The sequence below is a fragment of the Saccopteryx bilineata genome, chromosome 6, assembly GCF_036850765.1.
Source record: "Saccopteryx bilineata isolate mSacBil1 chromosome 6, mSacBil1_pri_phased_curated, whole genome shotgun sequence".
Classification (NCBI taxonomy): Eukaryota; Metazoa; Chordata; class Mammalia; order Chiroptera; family Emballonuridae; genus Saccopteryx; species Saccopteryx bilineata.
This window is the reverse complement of record NC_089495.1, coordinates 205949429-205974718: the sequence shown is the minus strand read 5'-3', so window position 1 is coordinate 205974718 and position 25290 is coordinate 205949429. Positions and strand designations below refer to the sequence as shown.

The 25290-nt window shown below is 55.2% G+C and overlaps 1 protein-coding gene across 1 annotated transcript in view; it reads left to right on the top strand.

The window, feature by feature from the left end:
- The window catches only part of RSPO4 (R-spondin 4), a 31302-nt gene extending 6248 nt beyond the window's left edge, over positions 1-25054 (top strand). The window contains exons 2-5 of the mRNA XM_066235368.1: positions 21127-21315; positions 22552-22692; positions 23792-23977; positions 24936-25054. Coding sequence (XP_066091465.1) covers positions 21127-21315; positions 22552-22692; positions 23792-23977; positions 24936-25042 — 623 coding nt within the window. The 3' untranslated portion in view covers positions 25043-25054. The remainder of the gene's footprint in view (positions 1-21126; positions 21316-22551; positions 22693-23791; positions 23978-24935) is intronic.
- The last annotated feature ends 236 nt before the right edge of the window (positions 25055-25290 follow it).

Here is a 25290-nt window from a genome sequence, read left to right as displayed (position 1 = left end):
AAGGGGCTGTGCGACCAGAGGAAGTGAAGGTCAGACTGCGAGCGGGGCCAGAGTCTGTCACGGAGGGCCTCCGCCGCCACTCGCCTGTCACCATAGTCACAAAGAAATATTTATTGAGCCCGTCGTCCAGGCCAGGCCCTGAACTAGGCGTTGACAAGGACAGCCGAGACGTGCTCTCCTGTCTCTGCCATCAGCGGGGAACAGAGCCCTCGGAGGGAATGACATAGACAGGGGACATAGACAGGCTCCTCCATGAGGAGCCCCGGCCGGCCGAAGAGGCAGGTCTGTGGGGGTCCCCGTCTCAGCCCAGAAATCCGAGACACAAAGGTGCGACCCTGCTTGCCTCCGATGTCACGTGGGTGAGGTGACTGTATTCATTTTGTTCCCCTCATTCTTCTCCTCTGTCAGCTCACTGTGTATCCACCCATCTTTCCATCTAGTGGAAAAACTAAAGCTCACATCCATTCAAAGTCTTTCAAACTGAGGTACAATCAACCCATCAGCAAATCAGGCCCATACATTTAGTAAAGCGCAGACAGAATTTTTCATGAAAGGGAGTGCAGCGGAGCAGACCAGAGCAACAAGGAACAGAACAGGATAAAATAGAGTGGGCGTCGCAAACGTGTCTATAAAGGTCTATCTACGTAATCATGTAGGCGCTGCGATCTGTCACATTCTTTTCTTTGTTTTGGGTTTGATTTTTTTTTACAATGCTTTAAAAATATTAAACCAGGCCTTGGCTGGTTGGCTCAGTGGTAGAGTATCGGCCCAGTATATGAATGTCCTGGGTTCAATTCCCAGTCAGGGCACACAGGAGAAGCGCCCACCTGCTTCTCCACTTCTCCCCCTCTCGCTTCTCTCTTTCCTCTCTTTTCCCCTCCTGCAACCATGGCTCGATTAGAGCAAGTTGGCCCGGACACTGAGGATGGCTGCATGGCCTCTGCCTCAGGCGCTAAGAAGAGCTCGGTTGCTGAGCAATGCCCCAGATGGGTGGAGCATCGTCCCCTAGTGGTCTTACTGGGTGGATCCTGGTTGGGGCACATGCAGGAGTCTGTCTCTGCCTCTCACTGAAAACAAACAAAAAAAAAATTAACCATTTTTAGCTCAAAGGCCATACAAAAACTAGGCTGGTGGCCAGGTTTGGCCCATGGGTTATACTTTGCCAACCTCTTTTTTAGAAACTATCAGAGTGCATTGCAAGTGTTAAGGTGATTATTAATTTGAGAATGTGTTAGAGTTCACATACACACATCAGCGTGTGTGTGAGTGGGTGAGTGTGCATGCACATCTCTGTGCACACGGGTGTGGGTATGTGTGAATGAGTGTGTGTGTGGGGGGCTGCGTACCCGCTGATAGACCAGTGTCACCTTCACTGCTGTCGGGAAGCATGGACGGCTGAGTCAATGCGGTCCTCGTGGACTCTCTAGGAGGCAGGATCTAGGAAGATCATGATATTGCAGATCGCAGACAAAGGCCCAGTTGGTCACACAGCCACAGGCATGTGAACCCAGGGGGTCTGGCTCCGGAGCTCCAAATGTGACACCAAATGGCCTCCAGTGGTGCCTGCCCCCCTCCCACACATTTTGCAGGTCCTTAGTTCATATGCTTATTTCTAAGGACCCTGATTTTGGCAGCACGTCCTTCCCAAGGTGTGGGGACTTTAGCCTTGGAAGGTGGGGTGACCCATCAGAACCCTAAATGCCCTCCTGCATCGGGACTCCCTGAACAGCCAGTGACACCAGCCGCTGGGTGCTCCCTTCACACTGATCCTCACACTGACCCTGCTGGCGGGGGCGGGGGGGTCTGTGGCCCCTCTTCACTTATAAAATGACCCTGCTGGGGGGTGCCCCTTCCCTTACAGAATGACCCTGCTGGGGGGGGTGCCCCTTCCCTTACAGAATGACCCTGCTGGGGGGTGCCCCTTCCCTTACAGAATGACCCTGCTGGGGGGTGCCCCTTCCCTTACAGAATGACCCTGCTGGGGGGGGTGCCCCTTCCCTTACAGAATGACCATGCTGGGGGGGTGCCCCCCTTCCTTACAGAATGACCCTGCTGGGGGGGTGCCCCCTCCCTTACAGAATGACCCTGCTGGGGGGTGCTCCCCTCCCTTACAGAATGACCCTGCTGGGGGGTGCCCCCCTTCCTTACAGAATGACCCTGCTGGGGGGTGCCCCCTCCCTTACAGAATGACCCTGCTGGGGGGTGCTCCCCTCCCTTACAGAATGACCCTGCTGGGGGGTGCCCCTTCCCTTACAGAATGACCCTGCTGGGGGGTGCCCCCTCCCTTACAGAATGACCCTGCTGGGGGGTGCCCCTTCCCTTACAGAATGACACTGCTGGGGGGTGCCCCTTCCCTTACAGAATGACCCTGCTGGGGGGTGCCCCCTCCCTTACAGAATGACCCTGCTGGGGGGTGCCCCTTCCCTTACAGAATGACCCTGCTGGGGGGGGTGCCCCTTCCCTTACAGAATGACCCTGCTGGGGGGTGCCCCTTCCCTTACAGAATGACCCTGCTGGGGGGTGCCCCTTCCCTTACAGAATGACCCTGCTGGGGGGTGCCCCTTCCCTTACAGAATGACCCTGCTGGGGGGTGCTCCCCTCCCTTACAGAATGACCCTGCTGGGGGGGTGCCCCTTCCCTTACAGAATGACCCTGCTGGGGGGTGCCCCTTCCCTTACAGAATGACCCTGCTGGGGGGTGCTCCCCTCCCTTACAGAATGACACTGCTGGGGGGTGCCCCTTCCCTTACAGAATGACCCTGCTGGGGGGTGCCCCCTCCCTTACAGAATGACCCTGCTGGGGGGTGCCCCTTCCCTTACAGAATGACCCTGCTGGGGGGGTGCCCCTTCCCTTACAGAATGACCCTGCTGGGGGGTGCTCCCCTCCCTTACAGAATGACCCTGCTGGGGGGTGCCCCCCTCCCTTACAGAATGACCCTGCTGGGGGGTGCTCCCCTCCCTTACAGAATGACCCTGCTGGGGGGTGCCCCCCTTCCTTACAGAATGACCCTGCTGGGGGGTGCCCCCTCCCTTACAGAATGACCCTGCTGGGGGGTGCTCCCCTCCCTTACAGAATGACCCTGCTGGGGGGTGCCCCTTCCCTTACAGAATGACCCTGCTGGGGGGTGCCCCCTCCCTTACAGAATGACCCTGCTGGGGGGTGCCCCTTCCCTTACAGAATGACCCTGCTGGGGGGTGCCCCTTCCCTTACAGAATGACCCTGCTGGGGGGTGCCCCCTCCCTTACAGAATGACCCTGCTGGGGGGTGCCCCTTCCCTTACAGAATGACACTGCTGGGGGGTGCCCCTTCCCTTACAGAATGACCCTGCTGGGGGGTGCCCCTTCCCTTACAGAATGACCCTGCTGGGGGGGGTGCCCCTTCCCTTACAGAATGACCCTGCTGGGGGGTGCCCCCCTCCCTTACAGAATGACCCTGCTGGGGGGGGTGCCCCTTCCCTTACAGAATGACCCTGCTGGGGGGTGCCCCTTCCCTTACAGAATGACCCTGCTGGGGGGTGCTCCCCTCCCTTACAGAATGACCCTGCTGGGGGGTGCCCCTTCCCTTACAGAATGACCCTGCTGGGGGGTGCTCCCCTCCCTTACAGAATGACCCTGCTGGGGGGTGCCCCCTCCCTTACAGAATGACCCTGCTGGGGGGGTGCTCCCCTCCCTTACAGAATGACCCTGCTGGGGGGTGCCCCTTCCCTTACAGAATGACCCTGCTGGGGGTGCCCCCTCCCTTACAGAATGACCCTGCTGGGGGGTGCCCCTTCCCTTACAGAATGACCCTGCTGGGGGGTGCTCCTTCCCTTACAGAATGACACTGCTGGGGGGTGCCCCTTCCCTTACAGAATGACACTGCTGGGGGGGTGCCCCCTTCCCTTACAGAATGACACTGCTGGGGGGGTGCCCCCTTCCCTTACAGAATGACCCTGCTGGGGGTGCCCCCTTCCCTTACAGAATGACCCTGCTGGGGGGGGTGCCCCCTCCCTTACAGAATGACCCTGCTGGGGGGGTGCCCCCTCCCTTACAGAATGACCCTGCTAGAGGGGTGCCCCCCTCCCTTACAGAATGACCCTCTTGGGGGTTGCCCCCCTCCCTTACAGAATGACTCTGCCGGGGGGGTGCCCCCTCCCTTACAGAATGACCCTGCTGGGGGGGTGCCCCCTCCCTTACAGAATGACCCTGCCGGGGGGGTGCCCCCTCCCTTACAGAATGACCCTGCCGGGGGAGGTGCCCCCCCCCCTTACAGAAGACGAAGCCTGGTTCAGAGAGAGGAGCTGGCCTGTCCAATGTCACCTGGCACGTGTGAGTGGGACCTGGCTCTTCCTGGTTGCACCACCGCAGGGGCAGATCCTGCCTTCTCCAGAAAGTCCATTCAGCGCTGCCGTTCACCCCCTCCCGTGGGCACAGTACTTTACAGTTAGCAGAGCAGTCCAGCTTTCATTTTCCCTGGCGGTCTGGAGAGGGCTGTGAAGAATGGAACGTTGAGGCCGCAAAGGCCCCAAGACCTCTGAGACCAGCACTTGAAAGCCTCAAGCAGGGAAGTTGCTCAAGCAGGGTCCCCCAAGCCAAGGGTGCAGGTGGGGGTCCGGGAGAGAGCAGAGTGAGGGCAGCGTTGATCAGGGAGGGAGGGCGGCCTGTCCTGGAGCTGGAGAGCCCGCTGTATCTGGGCACGCACCGTCTGCTTCGCCTTTCTCCCAGGTCGCAGGCTAAATGTCAGATGGGAGGACGGGACGGAGAGGCCGTGCACAGCCTGGAGGCCGTCTGCAGAGGTTTCTGAATGGCCAAAGGCCAGGGCAGGGACAGGAGCCCCGGGAGGGCCTCGAGAGCTACCTGAGTGCCACGTTGAGTCTGCGGCTTGAAAGGGACCTGGCGGAGGTCTGAGCCAGACACAGAGCAACCATGCCTCGGAGCCTTGGCTCTGGACACTGTCAGGACACAGAATGGCCTTGGGCTCACTGGACACCCAGAAGCACTCTCCTCACCTGTAGATCTACACCCACATATGTTCTTTAAAAAACATAACATATACTTTTTTTTCTTTATACATACTTAACATTCAGTGGCACCGAAGGTTTAGAAGTCTCTTTTGGATTTGGTTTTATGGCTGAGCAATTACTTTATGTCAGACGTCACCTGGATGGTTTTATTTTAAAATGCCGGGCACTTTTCTAAGTATTACTTCATACATGGGAACCGATTAAATTCCCCTATGAAACCTATGGGGTGGGTACTGTTCTACAGATGACAGAACTGAGGCACAGAGAGGTTAAGTAACTGGCCCAAGGTCACACAGTCCAAGGATCAAGTTCTGCCTGGTCCCAGACCCCAAGCTCTAACTGCGGAGCTCAGTGGCCCCCCAGCCTGGTTTCATCCTCACAGCAACTCGTAAGAGGACTGTTACTATCCACATCTTACAGAGGCAGGGACTGCAGGAAGAGAGAGGAGCACGAGATGACATATATGAAGCTGCCATGTTTATTGGCAGAAAACAGCCCCTCATTAGCAATTTCCTATGACCAAGTCCAATAGCTTGGCCAGGAAATTCGGCGAGGCCGGTTTAAACCAAGATAATTGATTCCAAAGCTCGGGTGCATTGCCGCCCTGCCAGCCTTTCTCCCCATTCCTCTGCGGAAAAGCCCATGAGTTTGTTTGATCTGACTCCTCCACAGAGGAGGCCTTCCACGCTCAGAGAGGGCAATCAACTTGCCAGGGGCACACAGCCTGGATGGGGACAGGTTGGGATGTACCCCCCCCCCCCAGGTCTCCACGGCCAGAGCCTCCTTTCTTAGCCCCGTGCAACCGTCAGCACCGGCTAGGACACACACGCCCTCAGCCCCAGCCTTAGGGATCTCCCCAGGGCCTGCAAGCAATGGCCTGATTCCCACACACGCACGGGTGACGCTAACTCCTCTCGGACACGGCTGGCCGGGCCCCCGCTGCCCGCTACAGGATGATTTCTGGTAGTCATGCCGAATGGCTCATAGGGCCTGCTCTGTGGCCCGTGCTGGGGGCGCCACTATCATCGTGGGTGGGGATTTTGTTTCCCCAGCTCAAAGGAAAGGCATTCCCAAGCCTGGGGGACTGAGATCACATGGAGAAACCACCCCCTTTTGCCAGAAGCCTCCACTTTCCCTGAGTCCTGACAGCGGCGCCCACATCCGCAGGGGTGGAGACACACAGAGGAGGAATGTCACCACTGCCCTTCTGGAGCCCGCTCCGGGGTTGGCAGACGGGCACCGCTGTCTCTCACAAGTCCCGGATGAGCAGCGGAGGCCGGCGAGCTGTCCCCGCGGCCATGGGCCCTGCCACTCCCCACCTGAGCGGCCTCGGGCAGGTCCTCTCTCTCCTCTGTGCCTGTGTTGGCGAATTTTCTAACTGGGGCACGGAATGCACTCCTGGCACGTACGGGGCGCTCTGTGAGCGGCGGGGAAGAGCGTCCAGCGCCAGGCGTGGAGAGTGGGATCTGGCCGGACAGGCCTGGGCTCAGCTCCCAGCTCGGCTACCGCTATGCTTGGGTGAAAATATTTTCCTCCTGAGTCTCAGTGTCCCTATGGGGATGATGGAGACAATAATAGCACCGACATCAGACGGTTCTCTCAAAGAGCAAGGAGACGGGCACGCTACCCACTTGGTAGGCAGTCGGTGCTCAATCAGTGGTCGTGACCGGCGTGATTCATGGGAGCGTGGCTCTTTCGGGTGTTCAGAATGTTCCAGCCTGACGTCAGTCATCCTCTATTGGGACGTCCTCCGCGGACCTAACTCGTCGCAGAAAGGTTACTCTGAGGAGCCCAGAATCAGAGGGTAGGGTGGTCCCAAGTGCTGTGTGTCTATGGCCTAGTGACTCACCCTCTCTGAGTTGCTGTTCACTCCTCTGGGAAACTGGGCCTCAGTGGGCAGTAGTGAGGATGGATGCGTGCGTGCATGCGTGGTGCTGACACATTATGAATGTATAAATGATGTGATGGCTATTTGTGGATGGAGCCGTGGTGGGGCCTGTGGGCCCACCCCCTGCCCACAGCGGGCTGGAAAAACCCAGTCAGATGCCGCCTCTCAGACATGGTTTTCTTCCTCCTCTCTCTTCTTGCCCCCACCCCGGCCGGCATTTGGGTCAATCAGACTCCTTAATTCAGAGCACATTATCAGCATCGGTTATGCAAGACCCTGCTCTTGTTTGTATTCCAGTTTTCTCTTCTTTTTTAAATGGTCACAAATGGCTGATTTTACCCTTAAAATTTTTTTCATTTATCTCTACATGGAAACATTTGAATTTCCTTTGTAAAGGTTTTATTTTGAATTGTAATTTTATTTTTACAATTTTTATTTTTGTTCTGACATTTGATGCTTTGAGTTTTTAATTTTACTTCAATTTCATCATTTACATTTTAAAATGCTATTTTATTTAAAAAATAAAATGCTATTTTATTTTAAATAAATTTAAATAATCTTATTTAATTTTATTCTCCTTCCTTTAAATGTTTTATTTTAGTTTTTCATTTTTTAATTATTTTGAATTTTTCTTTCTTCCAATTTTTTATTGGATTTTCTTGTCAGTTTATAGGATTTTCTTACATAATCTGCATTAATATCCCTTGTTGATTTTGATATGGGAGGTATCTTCCTTCAGTCTGACACTTATTTGTTAACTTCCTATGTCCCTGGATAACAGATATCATTTATGACGACACTGTTTATGCCATCAAATCCCTTGAAGAAGGAGGGGGTTCCTTATGCCTTACCCAGTCTGGCCTTTTTTAAAGATTCTTTTAATTTTTTTATTCAGCAAGAGAAAGGGAGGGAGAGACAGATTCCCACACGGACCCCGACTGGGATCCATCCAGCAAGCCCACTAGGGGGCGATGCTCTGCCCATCTGGAGTGTTGCTCCATTGCTCAGCAACAAAGCTCTTTTTAGTGCCTAAGGCAGAGGCCATGGAGCCATCCTCAGCACCTGGGCCAACTTGCTCCAATTGAGCCATGGCTACAGGAGGGGAAGGGAGAGAAAGAGAGAGATAAGTGAGAGGAGGAGGATGGAGAAGCAGTTGGGCACTTCTCCTGTGTGCCCTGACCAGGAATCGAACCCAGGACATCCACACGCTGGGCTGACACTTTACCACTAAGCCAACTGGCCAGGGCCTGGCCTTTTTGATTTTATAAAATGTCTTCTGTGGAGGTCCCATAAGAAGGGAAGCCTTCCCTTCTCTTTCCTGGAGCAGACCACCGTCCGTGAGCAAGTCTTCCCTGACGAGTGTTGACAGTCCTCATGCGGCAGCCCTGGGCCCTTACAGAGGACAGGACTGGAACTCCCAAGTGCAGTGCAGGTGACACTTCTCTGTTCACTTTCGTCCCTGAATGTCCAGAGTGTCCTCTACACAGCGCACATCTGTTGAACACCTGCTATCAGCCAGACGCTGTCCTTGGGGCCCCAGACTGGTGGAGGGGGCAGTCCCCACAGAGCAGGTCCTAATGGATGACTAGCGGAGAGGTCGGCTGGGGTCCCTGCCCCCGGGACAGCTGAGGTTGGCTCGACCTCCTCCCCAGAGCCAAGCATCTCCGCCAACGGTAGACATTCTCCCAGGACCGCTTTGGCTGAACGGCTCCGCTTCGGGGTTTGTCTTCTTTTCCTGCATCAACAACCTCTACCCGACATCCCCACATCCCGTCAAGAGAAAGAAAGAAAAAGAAAGCAGACACTCAGGACACCTGTGCATAGAGCAGGCCTTATGGACGGTCCAGGAAGTGCTGCTGAGGTCTCATCCCACAGCGCAGAGCTCAGATGGAAAATGATTGAGTTGTTCTCAGAGCCTCCTCTCTCCTCCCGTCTGGAGTCACTCCTGCTTCTGTCTGTCCTCACAAACAGCTCCGGGCCCCTCTCTGGCAGGCCCCCTCTCTGGGCCCTGAGAGACATACGGCTTTCAGTGGCATTTGTCTGGCTTTAGAGAGACCCCGGGCAGGAGTCAGCAGGGAGGGCCCCCAGCAGTCAGGGGCTTGGGCTCGGCGGTGCCTCCCACCGCCTCCTCGCTATGAGTGCTTGGGTCAGCCACATCACCTTCCTCAGCCTCAGTTTCCTCACTCGTGAAACGGGGGTAGGTGAGATGATTTCCCCCAAGGACCCGAGTAGCACAAGGTCCTACGTGTGGCAGACGCCCAGCCAACGTCAGCCTGGTTCTGCCCGGTTGCAGCCCCGGTCCCTTCGTGCATCCGCCCGAAGTCAGAGGCCCGCATGCCCGCCTGCAGAGGCCCATCTTGGTTCCGACCCTCCGTCTGGGCTTTAACTGGGCGAGAAGGATACGGTTCCCCTCTTTGCAGATGAAGCCCCTTTATGCTTCTACATTCTACGTCTCGCTGCTGAGCAGGGCTGATTGGGAGTCTCGTCGTGGTGGGGCAGGGGTGACAACAGGAGACGTGTCACCTGGAACAACAAGCCCCCAGGAATTCTCAGCCCCGGAGCGGGTGCAACAGCGGGTACAGTGGGCATGGCCTCCCCAGGCAGGGGCCAGGCTATGCATAAGGCCAGACGGGAAGGACCAGGGTTCCAGCCCAGCTCTCCAGTGACCCACTGTGGGGCCCCTAAACAAGTGCTGGCCCTTCTGTCAGACTAGGCACCATCTGTAAAGCGGTGTCACTACAGCTTTTAAACTTCAGTAGACACTGGCCAAATTCCTTTCTTGAGAGGGAGTTCTGGATGTTCTCAGTCTTTTATAGTTTGCCCATCACAAGTAATAATTCATTCTTGTTTTAATCATCATTTTGACAATAATTAGTGAGGTGAGGACAGCTCTTCATGAGGTTATTGGCCCAGTTGTCTTCTTTGAATTAATATCTTGGCCTATTTCCCATCTTGAATTGTTCCTGTTTTTTTTTTTTTCTTATTGATTTCTAGGAGCTCTTTGCATATTAAGGGTGGTAATCCTTGGCCTACTTTGTGTGTAACTGGCTTAATGATTAGATAGAATACATAACAGAAGATTACAAACATGACATGTGTACATTTTTTCCCGCTCTAAATTTCCATTGTATTTCTAAAACTCAATTCTTAATACGTTGGAGCAGATGGCAGAGCTTTCAGCTACTAAAAAGGCCAGTCAAGTGCTACATTTTCAAAACATGTCTAATTCAAAGCTCTCTCCCTCCCCACCACTGACTTGGCTCCTGACTCCGCTTATCTGTTCTGTGGGGAGATGTGTCACATTCCCCTCTCCCTCCCTGTGTGTTGGGAGCAGAAGAAAGGATGGGACAGGGACAGCTGTCTCTTACTTCTCTGGTAGTACTCTGACCTCCCAACTCCGAGCACAAAGAAAACTCTGAGCAGTGGGGTTGGGTCTGCCTGCTCCCCTGCCTCCCGCCATGCCCCCCAGTGTGGCAGGTGCCCTAACGGAGGCGCAGGTGTGATTTCTGGGGCAGGAACATGAGCTTAACCTCTTCAGATCTTCTTAGGCCCCTCGATATGGTCCCCCACCCCACACAGCCTCTTGCCCCTTTGGGTTGGGGGTCTGCAGTTCAGATCAAGCTCAGCCGCCTCCTTCCATGCCCACTTGACCCAGACAGAGAGTTGGCCAGAGGGTGGCAGTGCCCTCCACAGTTTCCCTGGGACTGCCCCTGCCCCTCTGCCTCTCTCATGGACCCTCCCCTCTCCCCAGGAGGCAGAGTACCTACTATGTGCCTACTGTTGTGAGCCATAATGCATTTTTTTATTTTATTTATTCATTTTTAGGAAGAGAGAGAGAGAGAGAGAAGGGGGGAGGAGCAGAAAGCATCAACTCCCATATGTGCCTTGACCGGGCAAGCCCAGGGTTTTGAACCGGCGACCTCGGCATTCCAGGTTGACACTTTATCCACTGCGCCACTGCATTTGATCTTCGAAACAGCCCTTAGGAACTAGGTACAGGAGAAGAAACTGAGACACAAAGTATTTCAAAAACACACACACATGCAGCAACCTTATCCCTATAATATAAAAAGCAAAGAAACTGTCCAATATTTTGTCAAAAGAAGGGCAACTGCACGCACCCCAGTTTCACGACAGTTGCACATACAGGACAATTGTGAGGCAATTTCTTACACAATTTTACATACTTGACAACCAACCTTGGACAGTTTCACACACAAGACCGTTGGTGACAACTGTATGATAGATGAACTGTTTGACAGTTTCACACTCCGGGCAGCTTCTGTGACAACTCTATGCTCATGGACAACAGAGGGCTGAGCTCTGGGGAGACGGGTCCCAGAGAAGTCCGCTGGAAGGGTGACTGCCTTCCCTGGTGCCAGCCTCCTCCACCTGTTCCTACCCTCAGCGTTAGCCTGCCCAACGATGAAAGACCCAGCAATAATTTGTGGTTTGTTTTTAAATCTATGATTTTCTGAAGGTCACTGGTGGCTGTTCTGGGCTGCTCAGTGTCCCCAGGAGCCTTAGGGGTCGTGCACTGATGCCTCAGCAGGGCTTTGCTATCTGCTCCTTGCCCGAGCTCCCTCCCTGCGAACAACGCACACGCCATCTGGTGTGGACCTCCCTGACACCTTTCCTGCTCCTGCACAAACCAGTCCTGCCCCCGTCGGCACAGCTGGCTCTCCCGAAAAGCACCCCCGCTGCCTGCAGGCTCTGAGCCCAGCCCTGCCTGCCCGGGTCCCTCACTCGGCACCCAGCTCTGTGGGGCAGACACTGTCAGCGTCCTTGGCCGGGTATGATCTCGGTCCTCCCCGAGAACAGTTCGTGAGAACGTTTATTAAACCATCCTTCACTCATCCACTTAAGAAACAGCAGGTAGCTCCGATGCACAAGACCATGGCGCTCTGAGGACAGCCAGCCAGGCTGGGCCCCCGCACGTCTCCCATGAGTCAAGTGACGAAACAGTGCTTATTACACCTGCGCAGGCGTACACTTTGCGTGGACGACTGAGTTCACCTCTTCCTGACACGTGCGTGGGAGGTGATGGCTACTGTTGTCTCCATTTTGCAGAAGAGAAGACTGAGGTTCTGAGTAGGCAGGGAAGGCACTTGCCTTAGGGCACCCAGCCTGGAAGGGGCAGTTTTGTCAGGCCCCGACGTCAAGACCACCTCGACATGCTGCCGAACATGAGACCCGCTAGGTGCCTTCACCAGCAAAGTCCCGGGGGCCGGACACCTGCAGCCCGCAGCCCCCCGGAGTCTTGAGGCCAGAAGGCGTCTCCAGGACCCACCCCTTACATTCATGGAGAAGCACCTGCTGTGTGTCAGACATTGGCTGGTACCTCAGGAAGTGAAGCGCCCGGCTCCTCTGCGCCCCCCCCCCCCCAGGGGCAGTGCCCGCCTTCCACATGTGGTGGCTGGGCAGGCCTGCGGGAGCCCAGATGTTGTTTGTTCCCTCTGGTCACTGGTGACAGCATCCCCCCAACAGCCGGGCAGAGATCAGAGGACACACTGCCCAGTGCTCCCTGCGTGCAGGCCCCCTGCATGGTGCTGGGTCCTTCCCAAGGACAGAGCCGGGCCCAGAGCAGGGCCCGTCCCTCCCCGGGCTGCACGGCCTGGGGCAGGGGGCAGTGGTCTTCCTCTCTTCCCCGTCCTTCTCACCCCAGGGGGTCCCTCAGGACAGCTGTGTTAAATCCTCGGTCCGCTATGACACATGATGTTCTCATGCAAGACACACTTCTCCGGGCACACCCCAATTGTGAAGAAACTCTACCCCCAAAAATGTTGACATCAAAACAGAAAGCTCTCCGCGGACTGCCAAGACCAGTCCAGGACCGCAGACGGCCGGGGAGGCCCGGCAGGTGGTGACAGCCATCTTACTGAGGCCCTCATGTAAGTGTCAGGCTTGCTCCGGTCCCCACCACCCCATCTGTTCGGGCAGCCGGTAGGGTCCCCGTTTTGCCGACGGGGAGAACTGAAGCACGGAGAGGTGAAGTCACCAGTTCCAGGTCGTCACAGGGGCAAGGCTACGCGGCGGAGCCGGGGTCTGAACCCGAGCAGGCTGGCTCCCACTCCACTTTGGGGCGGGGTCCCGGGTCCCGCAGCATCAGTACCACCGGGAAACCTGTTAGTGAGAAACATCCTCGCACTCTGCCCAGACTTCCTGGGGGGCGGCCCAGCCCTCTCTGCGTCAACAAGCCCTCGTGTGAGACCCCCTGCTCCACATGGTCTTCTAATGTGAGGGGGTCCAGTGGGTGTAAGAGAAACAGCAGCTCAAGGAAGATAACTCCTTTGCCCTCAGTGTCAGGGACAATAGGGAGCGGTGGGGACTGTGGCAAACTGGAGTGCATACGCCCCCTCTGTGTAACTCCCAACAATTATTGTCTTGCAGGAATGCAGGCCCAGTGTTGGCAGATAGTCTGACTTTGTACCAGAGAAGCCCAAATCCCAGCTTTTTTAATGGAAAATTTGGTGTTTTTTGAAATGTTGGCAGTCTATCCAAATTGTTGGGTGTGTGGGGAGGGTTGTATTTTGTTTTGCTTCTAAGTGTGGGGCTGAAGTTCTTCAATTGGGTATCGAGGCTTTTTCAGTGACAGACTCGCAGGGGCCGCTGAGGAGGTGAGCCTGGCTGGGAGAACGCACGCTTTGCAGGGTCTTGGATGTTACCCCGTGCCTTCTGACCCACCCAAGGAGCACTCTCAGAGTAAAGGGGGGCGGGAGGCATGATCCTGCAGAGATGACTCTGAATCCACTCCAAATTCCCAAATGGAAAAAGTACAGAGACCGCTCGCAAACGCTGAGCCACCGGCTCCCGTCGCTCCGGATCTGGGTCACCCTGAGGCTGGGCACCCTCGTTCGAAAAGCACTGGTCATTCCCGGGTTCCAGAGGAAAGAGTAAACGTTCACCCAGCTGCTGTCCACCAACGCCTCTGGCCTCTCTCTGCTCATCTGTGAAAGGGGGAGGAGGCCCCAAATGCGGCTTTACCATCCCACCGTGTGTCACGACAGTGTGGGAACAGGAGAGGAACTTACGTTTATGGAGAAGCACCTACTGTGTGTCCGGCATCGGCTGGTACCTCATAACAAGGCCCATGAGGGTAGGAATTGCTGCCACTGTTTTTTTAGATGGGGTAACTGAGGCCCGCAGAGATTAGGGTACCTATCCATGGTCACTCAGTGAGTTGCGGGGCTTGGATCTCAACCTGGGCACCTGCACCATCACACATGCCCTTTGATTTTTGAGGGCAGAAAACACGTCATCTGCTTTGATGTAATAAGAATAGCTTGTTTATCGAGGGCCTGATGTGTGCAGGATTGTAAGCCTGAAGTTTTCCATGCACAATCTCTGCTCATCGCAACAACCCTGCAAGATTAGCATTACTACCCCTTTTAACAGCTAGAATAACTGAAGCTCAGAAAGTTAACGTACTTTGCCCGTAATCACACAGCTGCCCTGCTGGGCCTGACACCGAGTAGGGGGCTCTACTTGTTGGATGGGTGGATGGGTGGATGGGTGGATGATGGATAGATGGATGGGTGGGTGGATGGGTAGATGGATGGATGGATGGACGGATGATGGGTGAGTGGGTGGATGGATAGATGGATGGATGGATAGCTGGATGGGTGGATGGATGGATGAATGAGTCACTCAACCCTGGGCTAATGCATACATTCAGAGTAGCTTTAAGTCTGCGTCCTTTTGTAAACTGCTAAGCCAAACGCGATGAATTCCACTGTCATTGTTCCTAACACAGACATCCAAGTCTCAACTCAAGCCCTGGGTAGGTGGAAAGGCAAAGTGACTCAGATGTTATTTCAAGCACCCACCCACACACAAACCACCACGAGCACCAGCTGCTGAAGTAACACAGGGCCACACTTTTTGGTCCACTGGCCTTCTGACAGGGGAGGGATAGTCTTGATTAGGGGAGACGGTTGTTAAGGGAACTCACAAGTGAGGCCATCCCTTCTGGTGCCCCAAGAAAACTCGGGCAGGTCGCAGTGAGAACTCTGATGCTTTCAGTGAGAAGCAAGCGTCCGAACAGGGACAGGGCGGCACTGGAGCCCAGGGTCCAGAGGAGGTGCAGAAGGTCCAGGGGCTTCCTGAGCACGCTCCCTGAAGCCCGAGAGCCCCAGGGGCTTCCCGAGTGCGCTCCCTGCGAGCGTCCGAGCAGGGACAGGGCGGCACTGGAGCCCAGGGTCCAGAGGAGGTGCAGAAGGTCCAGGGGCTTCCCGAGCGCGCTCCCTGAAGCCCGAGAGCCCCTTGGGATGCCGTGGCGGTGCTGCTCCCGGCGCCGGTCCCTGGGTGGCAGAAGCACAGCTGCTCCGCCATGTCTCTTTCCGATCTCTCAAGCTACACCACTCTGATTGTAAGGGGACAGGAGGAGAGGTAGCCCAGATGGAAAAGTGACCTTTGTTTTGGATCTAAGGGGGTGGGGGAAGCCTTGGGGGGACTGGAACCTGGGCGCAGAAGACCGTCAGGAACGCTCTGTTGGGGCCCACGAGGTTTCTGGCTGCCGCTCTCTCTCTGCATCTGACCGGTTTCTTTCTCTCTCTGCTTCTGTGCCGGTCATGAGTCTTTTGGTTGAAAATGACAGAGAACTTAGCTCCAAGTGGCTTGAGAAAAAGAAAGAATTGATGGAACCCCCACCTCCAGGGGTGGATTGAGGTGCACAGATGACCTCATGGCTCTGTGGCCTCCATGCTTGGTAACTCTCCCCTCATCTGGTCTGCATCTCCCCAAATCCAAAGAGAGTGGAAAAGAACACACGCATGCGTGTGCATACACACACACACACACACACACAATCAACTTTAAAAAAAACAGGCCTAAGACTAGCTTTTGGTGTGACACAGGCCTATGTCTGAACCCACCAAGTAGCCACGGGGAGCTGACGCTCTGATTGGCCAAGCCGAGGTTAAGCGGGGAGCTGACGCTCTGATTGGCCAAGCCGAGGTTAAGCGGGGAGCTGACGCTCTGATTGGCCAAGCCAAGGTCAAGCGCATCTGGGTGGAGACCGCACCACGTGGACCTCAGACTGAGAGAGGGCTCAGGGCTGGGGCCCCTGCAAGCAGAGGGGGCCAGAGACGCCAGTGCCTACCAAAGCTTGTCACACGTATGCTCCAGAACAGGCCCCCCTGCCTCCTTGCAAATGCTCTCAGGTCAAGAGGCCAGCCCAGACCCTTGTCTGTCAACCTCAGAGTCAAAATTCTCAAAGGGATACAGCCTAAGGGGCCCAGCATGCATGAGCGGTTCGCCGCTGGGTCAGTCACGCACCTGGGGAGCAGGGTCACGCGGTACCCACATGGCTGTCACTGCCAGTCCTCAGGGGAAGGAGACTGTGAGCAGGGAGGACACTTCCCTAATGCCTGTTGCATTTGTTTTGGACTTGCTAAAACATACATTCCTGGGTCGGCACCAAACGCTTCACAAGCCTCCCGCGGGGGGGGGGGGGGGGGGGTGTCTTGTGCAGTCCAACAAAAGAACCGTCCCATCTGGGTCTCTCTGACGCTGCCTTATACAGACTCTGGTTGTCATCACTTATTATTCATAAAACTGGCATTCAGCTCTCTACAGCTGTGACCTTGGGGATGGAGGAAAATAGCACGGCTGTTTTTAACTAGTTATAGAGATGTGATGAAAACCCCCAGGGGGAGATCAGAATTCGAAGGGTCGGAGGCGCCGTTACAACACAGAGACGCTAGAGGGCACCCTCGCCAACTGCCAGGACCAAGGCGGAGTCATCTCTCTGAATTCAAAGACCTGGGGTAGAAAGATGCTAGTTAAGATCCATCGTGGGCTCTCATGCACGCGCTCGTGCACACACCCACACACCCCTGACACTGTCCGAGATCGGGGGGCGGGTCCCGGGGGGGGGGTCCCTGTCAGGTTCTTTCTCTTCAGAATGTCGAAGTATCACTCTATATAACAGGGGTCGGGAACCTTTTTGGCTGAGAGAGCCATAAACACCACATATTTTAAAATGTGATTTCCATGAGAGCCATACAACGACCCATGTATGTTATGCATTATCCAATAAAAATTTGGTGGTGTCCTGGAGGACAGCTGTGATTGGCTCCAGCCACCCACAACCATGAACATGAGCGGTAGGAAATGAATGGATTGTAACATGAGAATGTTTTATATTTTCATTATTATTTTTGTTATTAAAGATTTGTCTGCGAGCCAGATGCAGCCATCATAAGAGCTACATCTGGCTCGCGAACCATAGGTTCCCAACCCCTGCTCTATAAATATCAGAGCTGTAGCTCTAGGTGGGGCTTCTTGACTGTCAGAGGCCTGGCTTTAGGGAAGGTGCCACCCCTCTGGCCTCAGGGTCCTCAGTGACACAGCAGGGGTCGGGATGAGTGATTCCAACGCTCTTCTGAGAGGCAGCAGTTATTTAGAGTTCAGCTTTGTCCCGTTCTGCATTACTGTCAGTTCTCCCATGAGGTCCTGTATGAGGTCCTGTAAGGCCAGAGTCATGTGCAGCTCATGTCTGAAGCCCGAGGCCCCGCCTGGCGCAGGGAAGGCCCTGGACCAGTGCTCCAAGAGGGCAGGCAGGGTGGGGCCCGCTGGGATTGGACATAATTTCCAACGGGAGTGCCTTTTCTGCCAAAGGGCAGAGATCACCTCAAGCCAGCTGGGGTCCCTTTGCCCTCTGTTGGTGGGGTGGCATCTCAGGTCCAGGGGGACTCATCCAGTGCCGAGGCACGGAGGAAGGGCCCCCTGGTCTCCACTGACAACACTCTGCGCCCACCTGTGCGGCTGTAGAGCCACCATCCTCAGTAGTTATCAAGTAGTCCTTGGGACCTGTCAGAAAGGCCCAATGGCCCAAAGAGGAGGGACACTTTCCTCCCTCTCCTATAAAAGAATCTGAGGTAGACAGTTCAGGGTTGGGATGCCTGTCTCTCTGTCAGGTCCTTCTGTCACCTGCATCTGCCGCCGTTCCAGCTACCTAGCTCTCAGTCTCCAGGAGGTAGGAAGAAGGGGAGGGGAATAGCCCTGCATTGCCTTTGAAGGGCATTTCCGGGATGAGGCACAGGACACGCCCACCTAAAGTCCATTGGCCAAAACCCAGACACATGACCACACACAGCTGCAAAGAAGCCTGGGAAGGGTAGTCTTTATTCTTGAAAGACATAAATTCAGCTAAAAATCAGGGTTTCATTACCCAGGAGGAGGGGGAGAATGGATGTGGGGACAGTCAGCATAGTGCTCAGAGGTGCGGATCTCCACTGCTCTCAGAAATTCTGTCACCTTCCCCTGTTCAAGATCTCAGCCTGAGGATGAGCTGAGCCAGCACTTGGGGACAGGAGCAAGGAGGAGGGGGGTAGAAAGAATGTAGATCTCTGCCCCTGGCATTCTAGAACATAATAGAGGCTAAACTCCTTTTTAAAAAATATACTTGATGATGAAATATTTTCAACCTAAAGTCAAGAATAAAAAATAATATAATGCCTGACCAGTGGTGGCACAGTGGATAGAGTGTTGTTGACCTGGGATGCTGAGGTCCCAGATTCAAAACCCAGAGGTCGCCGGCTTGAGTGAAGGCTCACCAGCTTGAGCACAGGATCATTGACATGATCCCAAGGTCGCAGGCTTAAGCCCAAAGGTCACTGGCTTGAGCCCAAGGTTGCTGGCTTGAGCAAGGGGTCACTGGCTCAGCTGGAGCCCTCTAGTCAAGGGACATATGAGAAAGCAGTCAATGAACAACTAAGGTGCCGCAACTACAAGTTGTTACGTCTTATCTCCCTCCCTTCCTGCCTCTTTCTCTCTCTCTTTCTCAAAAAATAAAAATAATAATAATGTAATAAAGCCCTGGCCGGTTGGCTCAGTGTTAGAGCATCGGCCTGGCGTGCAGGAGTCCCAGGTTCGATTCCCAGCCAGGGCACACAGGAGAAGCGCCCATCTGCTTCTCCACCCCTCCCCCTCTCCTTCCTCTCTGTTTCTCTCTTCCCCTCCCACAGCCAAGGCTCCATTGGAACAAAGTTGGCCCCGGCACTGAGGATGGTTCCATGGCCTCTGCCTCAGGTGCTAGAATGGCTCTGGTTGCAGCAGAGTGACGCCCCTAGATGGGCAGAGCATCGCCCTCTGGTGGGCATGCCCAGGTGGATCCCGGTCGGGCGCATGCGGGAGTCTGTCTGACTGCCTCCCCATTTCCAACTTCAGAAAAAAACAAAACAAAACAAACAAACAAACAAAAATAATGTAATGAAGATTTGTCTACTGGGCAGCCACTTTTATCAACTCTTGCCATTTTCATATTTGCTTTAGATTTTAAGATATTAATTATCACAGATTCAAGTGAAATCTCCAGTTTCCTCCCCTGATCTCTTTCCCCATGTCTCTTCTCAGGGGTGTTACATCTGAATTCAGTGTTTACCAGTCCCTTATAGCAGTGGTCCCCAACCTTTTTTGGGCCACGGACCAGTTTAATGTCAGAAAATATTTTCATGTACCGGCCTTTAGGGTGGGACGGATAAATGCACAAAATAAAATTATGTGACCAGCGTAAAAACTGTGGCATTTTTAAATATAATTGTCGAACTTACAAGACAAGCGTCAAGAGGGAGACTTAGACGGATGTAACAGAGGGAATCTGGTCATTTTAAAAAAATAAAACATCATTCAGACTTAAATATAAATAAAACGGAAATAATGTAAGTTATTTATTCTTTCTCTGTGGACCGGTACCAAATGGCCCACGGACCGGTACCGGTCCGTGGCCCAGGGGTTGAGGACCACTGCCTTTTTTTTTTTTTCTGAAGCTGGAAACGGGGAGAGACAGCCAGACAGACTCCCGCATGCGCCCAACCGGGATCCACCTAGCACGCCCACCAGGGGCGATGCTCTGCCCACCAGGGGGCGATGCTCTGCCCCTCCAGGGCGTCGCTCTGCCGAGACCAGAGCCACTCTAGCGCCTGGGGCAGAGGCCAAGGAGTCATCCCCAGCGCCCGGGCCATCTTTGCTCCAATGGAGCCTTGGCTGCGGGAGGGGAAGAGAGAGACAGAGAGGAAGGAGGGGGTGGGGGTGGAGAAGCAAATGGGTGCCTCTCCCATGCGCCCTGGCCGGGAATCGAACCCAGGTCCCCCGCACGCAGGGCCGACGCTCTACCGCTGAGCCAACCGGCCAGGGCCTGGGGACCACTGCCTTATAGGGCTTTTACTCTTAATGCAAACTTACGTAAAATAAGAGCTACAAAGTACTGGTCTGCAGGTTTTTGAACTCGATAAACAAGGCTTCTTGCTTAGATTCGCTGTGTGAGCTGCTGTGTTGCTCTCAGCACTGTCATTGAGATGCAGCCCTGAAGACAGTCTGAGCTCTGCCTCCATCACTCCCCCTGCCTGGGCCCCACACGCGGTCTACGGCTGGGGTCTAGGGCTATACCACAATCTGTTTCCATATTTTGATAGATGGTTAGGTGTTTGCAATTGTTTGCTGTGAAATAACGTTGCGCTAAACATCGTTGTACGTTTCTTTGCACACGTGCACGAGAGTGCGTCTAAGGCAGCGGTTCTGAGAGTGCGGTCCCTGGACCGGCACCACTAGCATCACCTGGGTACCCATCGGAAATGCAGATTCTCAGGCCCCCGTGATCTGTGCTGCAACAAGCTCTCTAGGAGTTGCCTAGAACCATGGCTCTAGGTTTTATAACAGAAGCACATCCTCAGATTTACTAGATGCAGCTAGAGTTTTCTCCAGAGTATCCTCTCTTATCAGTACGGAAGTGTCCTCTCATCCTGGTGTCATCAGAACTTAAGGTCTTTGCCAGTTGGGCTGGAGGTCTCGGCTCTATCCACTCCTCAGTGAAATGTTCTCTCTCTCTGGCCCTGGAAATCCGTCTCACAACATCACACTTTCTCTCCTCTGCCCGCGGGTCCCTTCAGGTCTACCGCTTTAGAAACTCACAAAGCTTTACTCTGCTCCCTGTGGCAGTGACTCTTCCCGGGAGCCCTCCCGGTGAGCCCCCTGGATCAGTCAGGGGTCTCAGATGCACGCCACAGCAACGGGAGTTATCGGCAGGATGCATGGGGCTCCCAGAGTCCCAAGAGCTGCTTTTGGTCACATGACCATACCTAGCTACCAGGGAAACTGGGAAATACAGTCATTTGTCTAGTGGCTATGTGCCTAGTTACTCTCCCAGCGAGACAGTCTGATTTACTCACCTCTACGGCTTGACCATCTCTCTCTCTCTCTCCCTTCCCCGCACCCTCCGCCCTGGTCTGACTGGCAGTGGGCACTGGTCTGGGGGGCAACTGCACGGGCTGTGTCATCTGCTCCGAGGAGAATGGCTGCTCCACCTGCCAGCAGAGGCTCTTCCTGTTCATCCGCCGAGAAGGTATCCGCCAGTACGGCAAGTGCGTGCATGACTGTCCCCCCGGCTATTTCGGCGTCCGCGGCCAGGAGGTCAACAGGTGCAAAAGTACGTGGCCCCTCCCTCGTCCTGTGCTAGTCCTGGGCTCCTGGCCCACAACCCATCTCTTACCCCCCCACACACACAACCACAGAGGACGTAGGCGGGAGCCTGAACCCTGACTCGAACACTTGCTTGGGTTCAGGCTGGCTCTCACGCCCTCGGCAAGCCAGTGCCTTCCCTGGTGTGAACAGGGAACCTCACCTCCGCCCTGGTTTGCTGTGTGGCTTTGGTCATGTTATTCACCCTTCTGAGCCTAGCTCAAATGAGAAAAGGAGTCCTAACTCCTAACCTGGGACAAACCATGACCACCTCTGAGCCTTGATGGGCTCAGAGCAGGGACTCCTCCCCCTCAGTCCAGAGTCGCTGTGTGACTTTAGGCAAGTCCCTTGCCCTTTCTGAGCCTCAGCTCCAATGAGAAAGGGAACCTTGAGCTTTAAATATAAGGTCTACCGGAAAGTTCTGTCCGTTTTGGGAATAAAACAAAATACAAATTTTTCTTATTACCGTCAGTAAACTTTATTAAATAATATATTTCCACACCAATCCTATCTTCCGAATGTGGTCCGAAATGGTTTGCTGAGCTGAATTAAGCCTTTCTGCGATCTCCGATGTTGTCAGAAAAGGATCTTGCTCCAACATGATCTTAACAACATCGTCATCGATCAAAGATGGTCGCCCAGAACGTGGCTTATCAGAAAGGTCGAAATCACCTGTTTCGAATTTTTCGAACCATCTTCTGCATGTCCTAACAGGAACTGTACCTTCACCAAACACTTTCAATAAATTTCTACCTTGTTGAAATTTGTATACAATACAGTGGCGTAAATGAACTTTAAGACTAACATGAATCAACTTTGTTTTAGTTAATTTGCTACATCAGCATGTATACATTAAGTGATAAAAATAGGCACACATGCGCCAAATAAACATGTGCTTATGTGTCGAAACTTGTTGTGATAGAAACGGACAGAACTTTCTGGTAGACCTTATACAAGTAACCGAATTACCTCGGACCTGTGTGCCCGCCCCTGCAGAGCCTCAGTTCAAGTGAGAAAGGGAGTTCTCCTCGAATGCAGCCCAGTTCGACCTTGGACAAGTTGGGGTGTCCTAGGAGACACTGGCTCCTGGCCCCAGGGATGCAGGGCCGGGGGCTGCTGGGAGGGCCGGCCACCTCAGGCAGTCCCAGAATGCTCTCTCCCCGGGCAGCTTCCCTCACCAGGGGTGGCCCTCACTCTATTGCAGAATGCGGGGCCACGTGCGAGAACTGCTTCAGCCAGGACTTCTGTATCCAGTGCAAGCGGCGCTTTTACCTGTACAAGGGCAAGTGTCTGCCCTCCTGCCCGCTGGGCACTGCGGCCCAGCAGAGCGCACGGGAGTGCCAGGGTGAGTGGGGGCCTCCTCCCCCTCTGCCCCTGCCCCTCCCTTTCTAGACCAGGGGCCGGTGAGGGTGTCAAGAGACCCGGGAGAAATCCTGGCGGAATGCCACGTGGATGACAGACCCAACACCACCGTGGCCGGGGTACACAGGAACCCTTCGGTATGCTAAACCCATCACTGTGACGACTCTCACTGCCAACATCCACATCGCTGCTGTTACTAAGGGAGGCAACTGAGCAGAGAGGCCCTGATTTTGGAATAAGACAGACCTGGGTTCACGTCTTAGCTCCACAGTTTACCCATTAGCATGGTACTTAAGCTCTCTGGCCCTCAGTTTATCCAAACATTAAAAAAACAAACAAAACATTACCATAGAACACAGGAACTTCTTCACAGGGGAGGGTTGTTATGAGGACTAAGTTAATTAGTGAAATTGGAAGCAGTTAATACAGTGACCGGTACACAGGAAGTGCTCAGTGCGCGTCATTATTACACATGTCCTAGCAGCTGTCATTGTTAGTGCGGCTCTGCTTCCCACTGCTCCTTTTCAGACTCCTGTGTGAGCTCTTCTTCTGGGATCTGTCCTGTGTGAGGCTGCCCCTCCCACCCGTGTTCTCACCTACACCACGTGTCTCTGCCCACACGCGTTCCCTCTGGGTTCACGTTCATAGCAGGCGGCTCCTGACTCACTGTTCCCAGCCACAGCCCTCCCTGAGCATCAGCCCCATCCGCACTGCCCTCTGGGCTGCGCGCCTGCTTGAAATGCTCCCTTCCGTCTCCATTCAGTGAGCTGCTCTCCCTCTCCTTGGCTTCTATGTCACCTCCTCCAGGAAGCCTTCCCCTTTAAAGCCAGCCAGCTGGTCACTCTGCTCCTGGCCCACAGCAGCCTGTGCATGCTTTAGAATGGTCCTCCTCCCAGGCACTCGTGAGGAGCGACTTCAACGTCTCCTCCCTGCTCCTTGCACAGCCCGAGTCTCTTGACTTGTTAGAGACGGGGCCTTCAGGGAACTGAACCCCTCACACCCTGCCCGTGGGTCTGAAGGACCGCGCTCCCTGCCCGTGGGCTCCATCTGTCCGTCTGTCTGTCTCCCCCTCCGCCCCGCAGAGGAGTGTGAGCCGGGGCCCTGGGGCCACTGGAGCCCGTGCACACACAACGGGAAGGCCTGTGGCGCAGCCTGGGGCCTGGAGACCCGCGTGCGAGAGGCCGGCCACGCGGGGCAGGAGGAAGCGGCCGCCTGCCAGGTGCTGTCCGAGTCGAGAAGATGTGCCATCCAGAGGCCCTGCCCAGGAGGTGAGCGAGCACCAGCCCGTGCAGCAGGCAGGGCTGCGGCAGGAAGGGCCCTCGGTAACCTCGGGACACGGGTCTCAGGAAGAGCTCGTGCAGGGCTGCCTGGAAGCCCCCCCCCCCCCCCCCCCCGCTTCCTGCGGGCGCGGCCCTGGCCCCCCGGGGCCCTTCCACTTAATCACAAGGGGTTTGGAACACTGCACGGCTCTGAGACGAAATCCACGTATAAGGTAACCCCCTCGCACAGGTCATTAAAAAAGAAAAAAGTCAGCATGGTGCCCTAACCACGATATAAAAGGAACACAAGACGGTTCGTTATGGCGGTGCTCAGGCCCAACACCCCGGAGAAGGGAGGCTCCCCGTAGGAGTGAGGGCAAGGGTGCCGGCCAAGGTCAGGGTCCAAGCACACGTCTGTGCTGCCGTTCAGACAACGCAGTGTCCCTACCGGTGACTGGCTCTAACCAAAGTCACCAGAACCGTCTGATCTCTTGACTGGCACCACGCCAGCAGCGCTGGACTAGCCAGGGGACAGGGGACAGGGGAGCGTTCCCACACCCTCCGCGTTCACAGGCAAGCCAGGGCTGGGTGCTGGAGGGGGACATCTCTTCTTTGTGAGGGGCTGTCCCACACAGCACCCCGGCCCCTGCCCACTGAATGCCTCTGACAGCCCCTTATTTGTGACAATCAAGCTCACCCCACAGATACCCCAAATAATACTGGGGGGGCCACGTCGGTCTCCGGGCCTGGGTCGGGGCTCAGCGAGGTAGCAGCCCTCAGGGGCTGAGAGGCGTGCAGTTTGGGGTAAGGTACCCTACAGTCCAGACTGCACGAGGGAGTGGCGGTCGGTTGCACCTCCTTGTTACCTCGGGTCCTGGGTAGTGGGGGGGGGCCCGCATCCTTCAGGATCGAGGGGCCGCCCAGGCCCAGCTGGCCACAGAAACCATGCCCTGTGCTCCCGCTGCAGAGAGAAGCTCCAGCCAGAAGAAGGGCCGGAGAGACCGGCGCCCACGCAAGGACCGGAAGATGGACCGGAGGCTGGACGTCAGGCCCCGCCAGCCCCCGCCGGCCTGAGGAGCCGGGCGCCCACCACCACCCTCTGCCAGCCAGCCCCTCGGTCCCCACCCTGCTGCCCGGCTGCTTTCTCTTCACGTCCCTCTTCCCCTCCCCTCTTCTTCTCCCCCCCCCTTTTTTTTTTCTGTATTCCTCTGAAGCTGGAAACGGGGAGAGACAGCCAGACAGACTCCCACATGCGCCCGACCGGGATCCACCCGGCACGCCCACCAGGGGCACCGCTCTGCCGCGACCAGAGCCACTCTAGC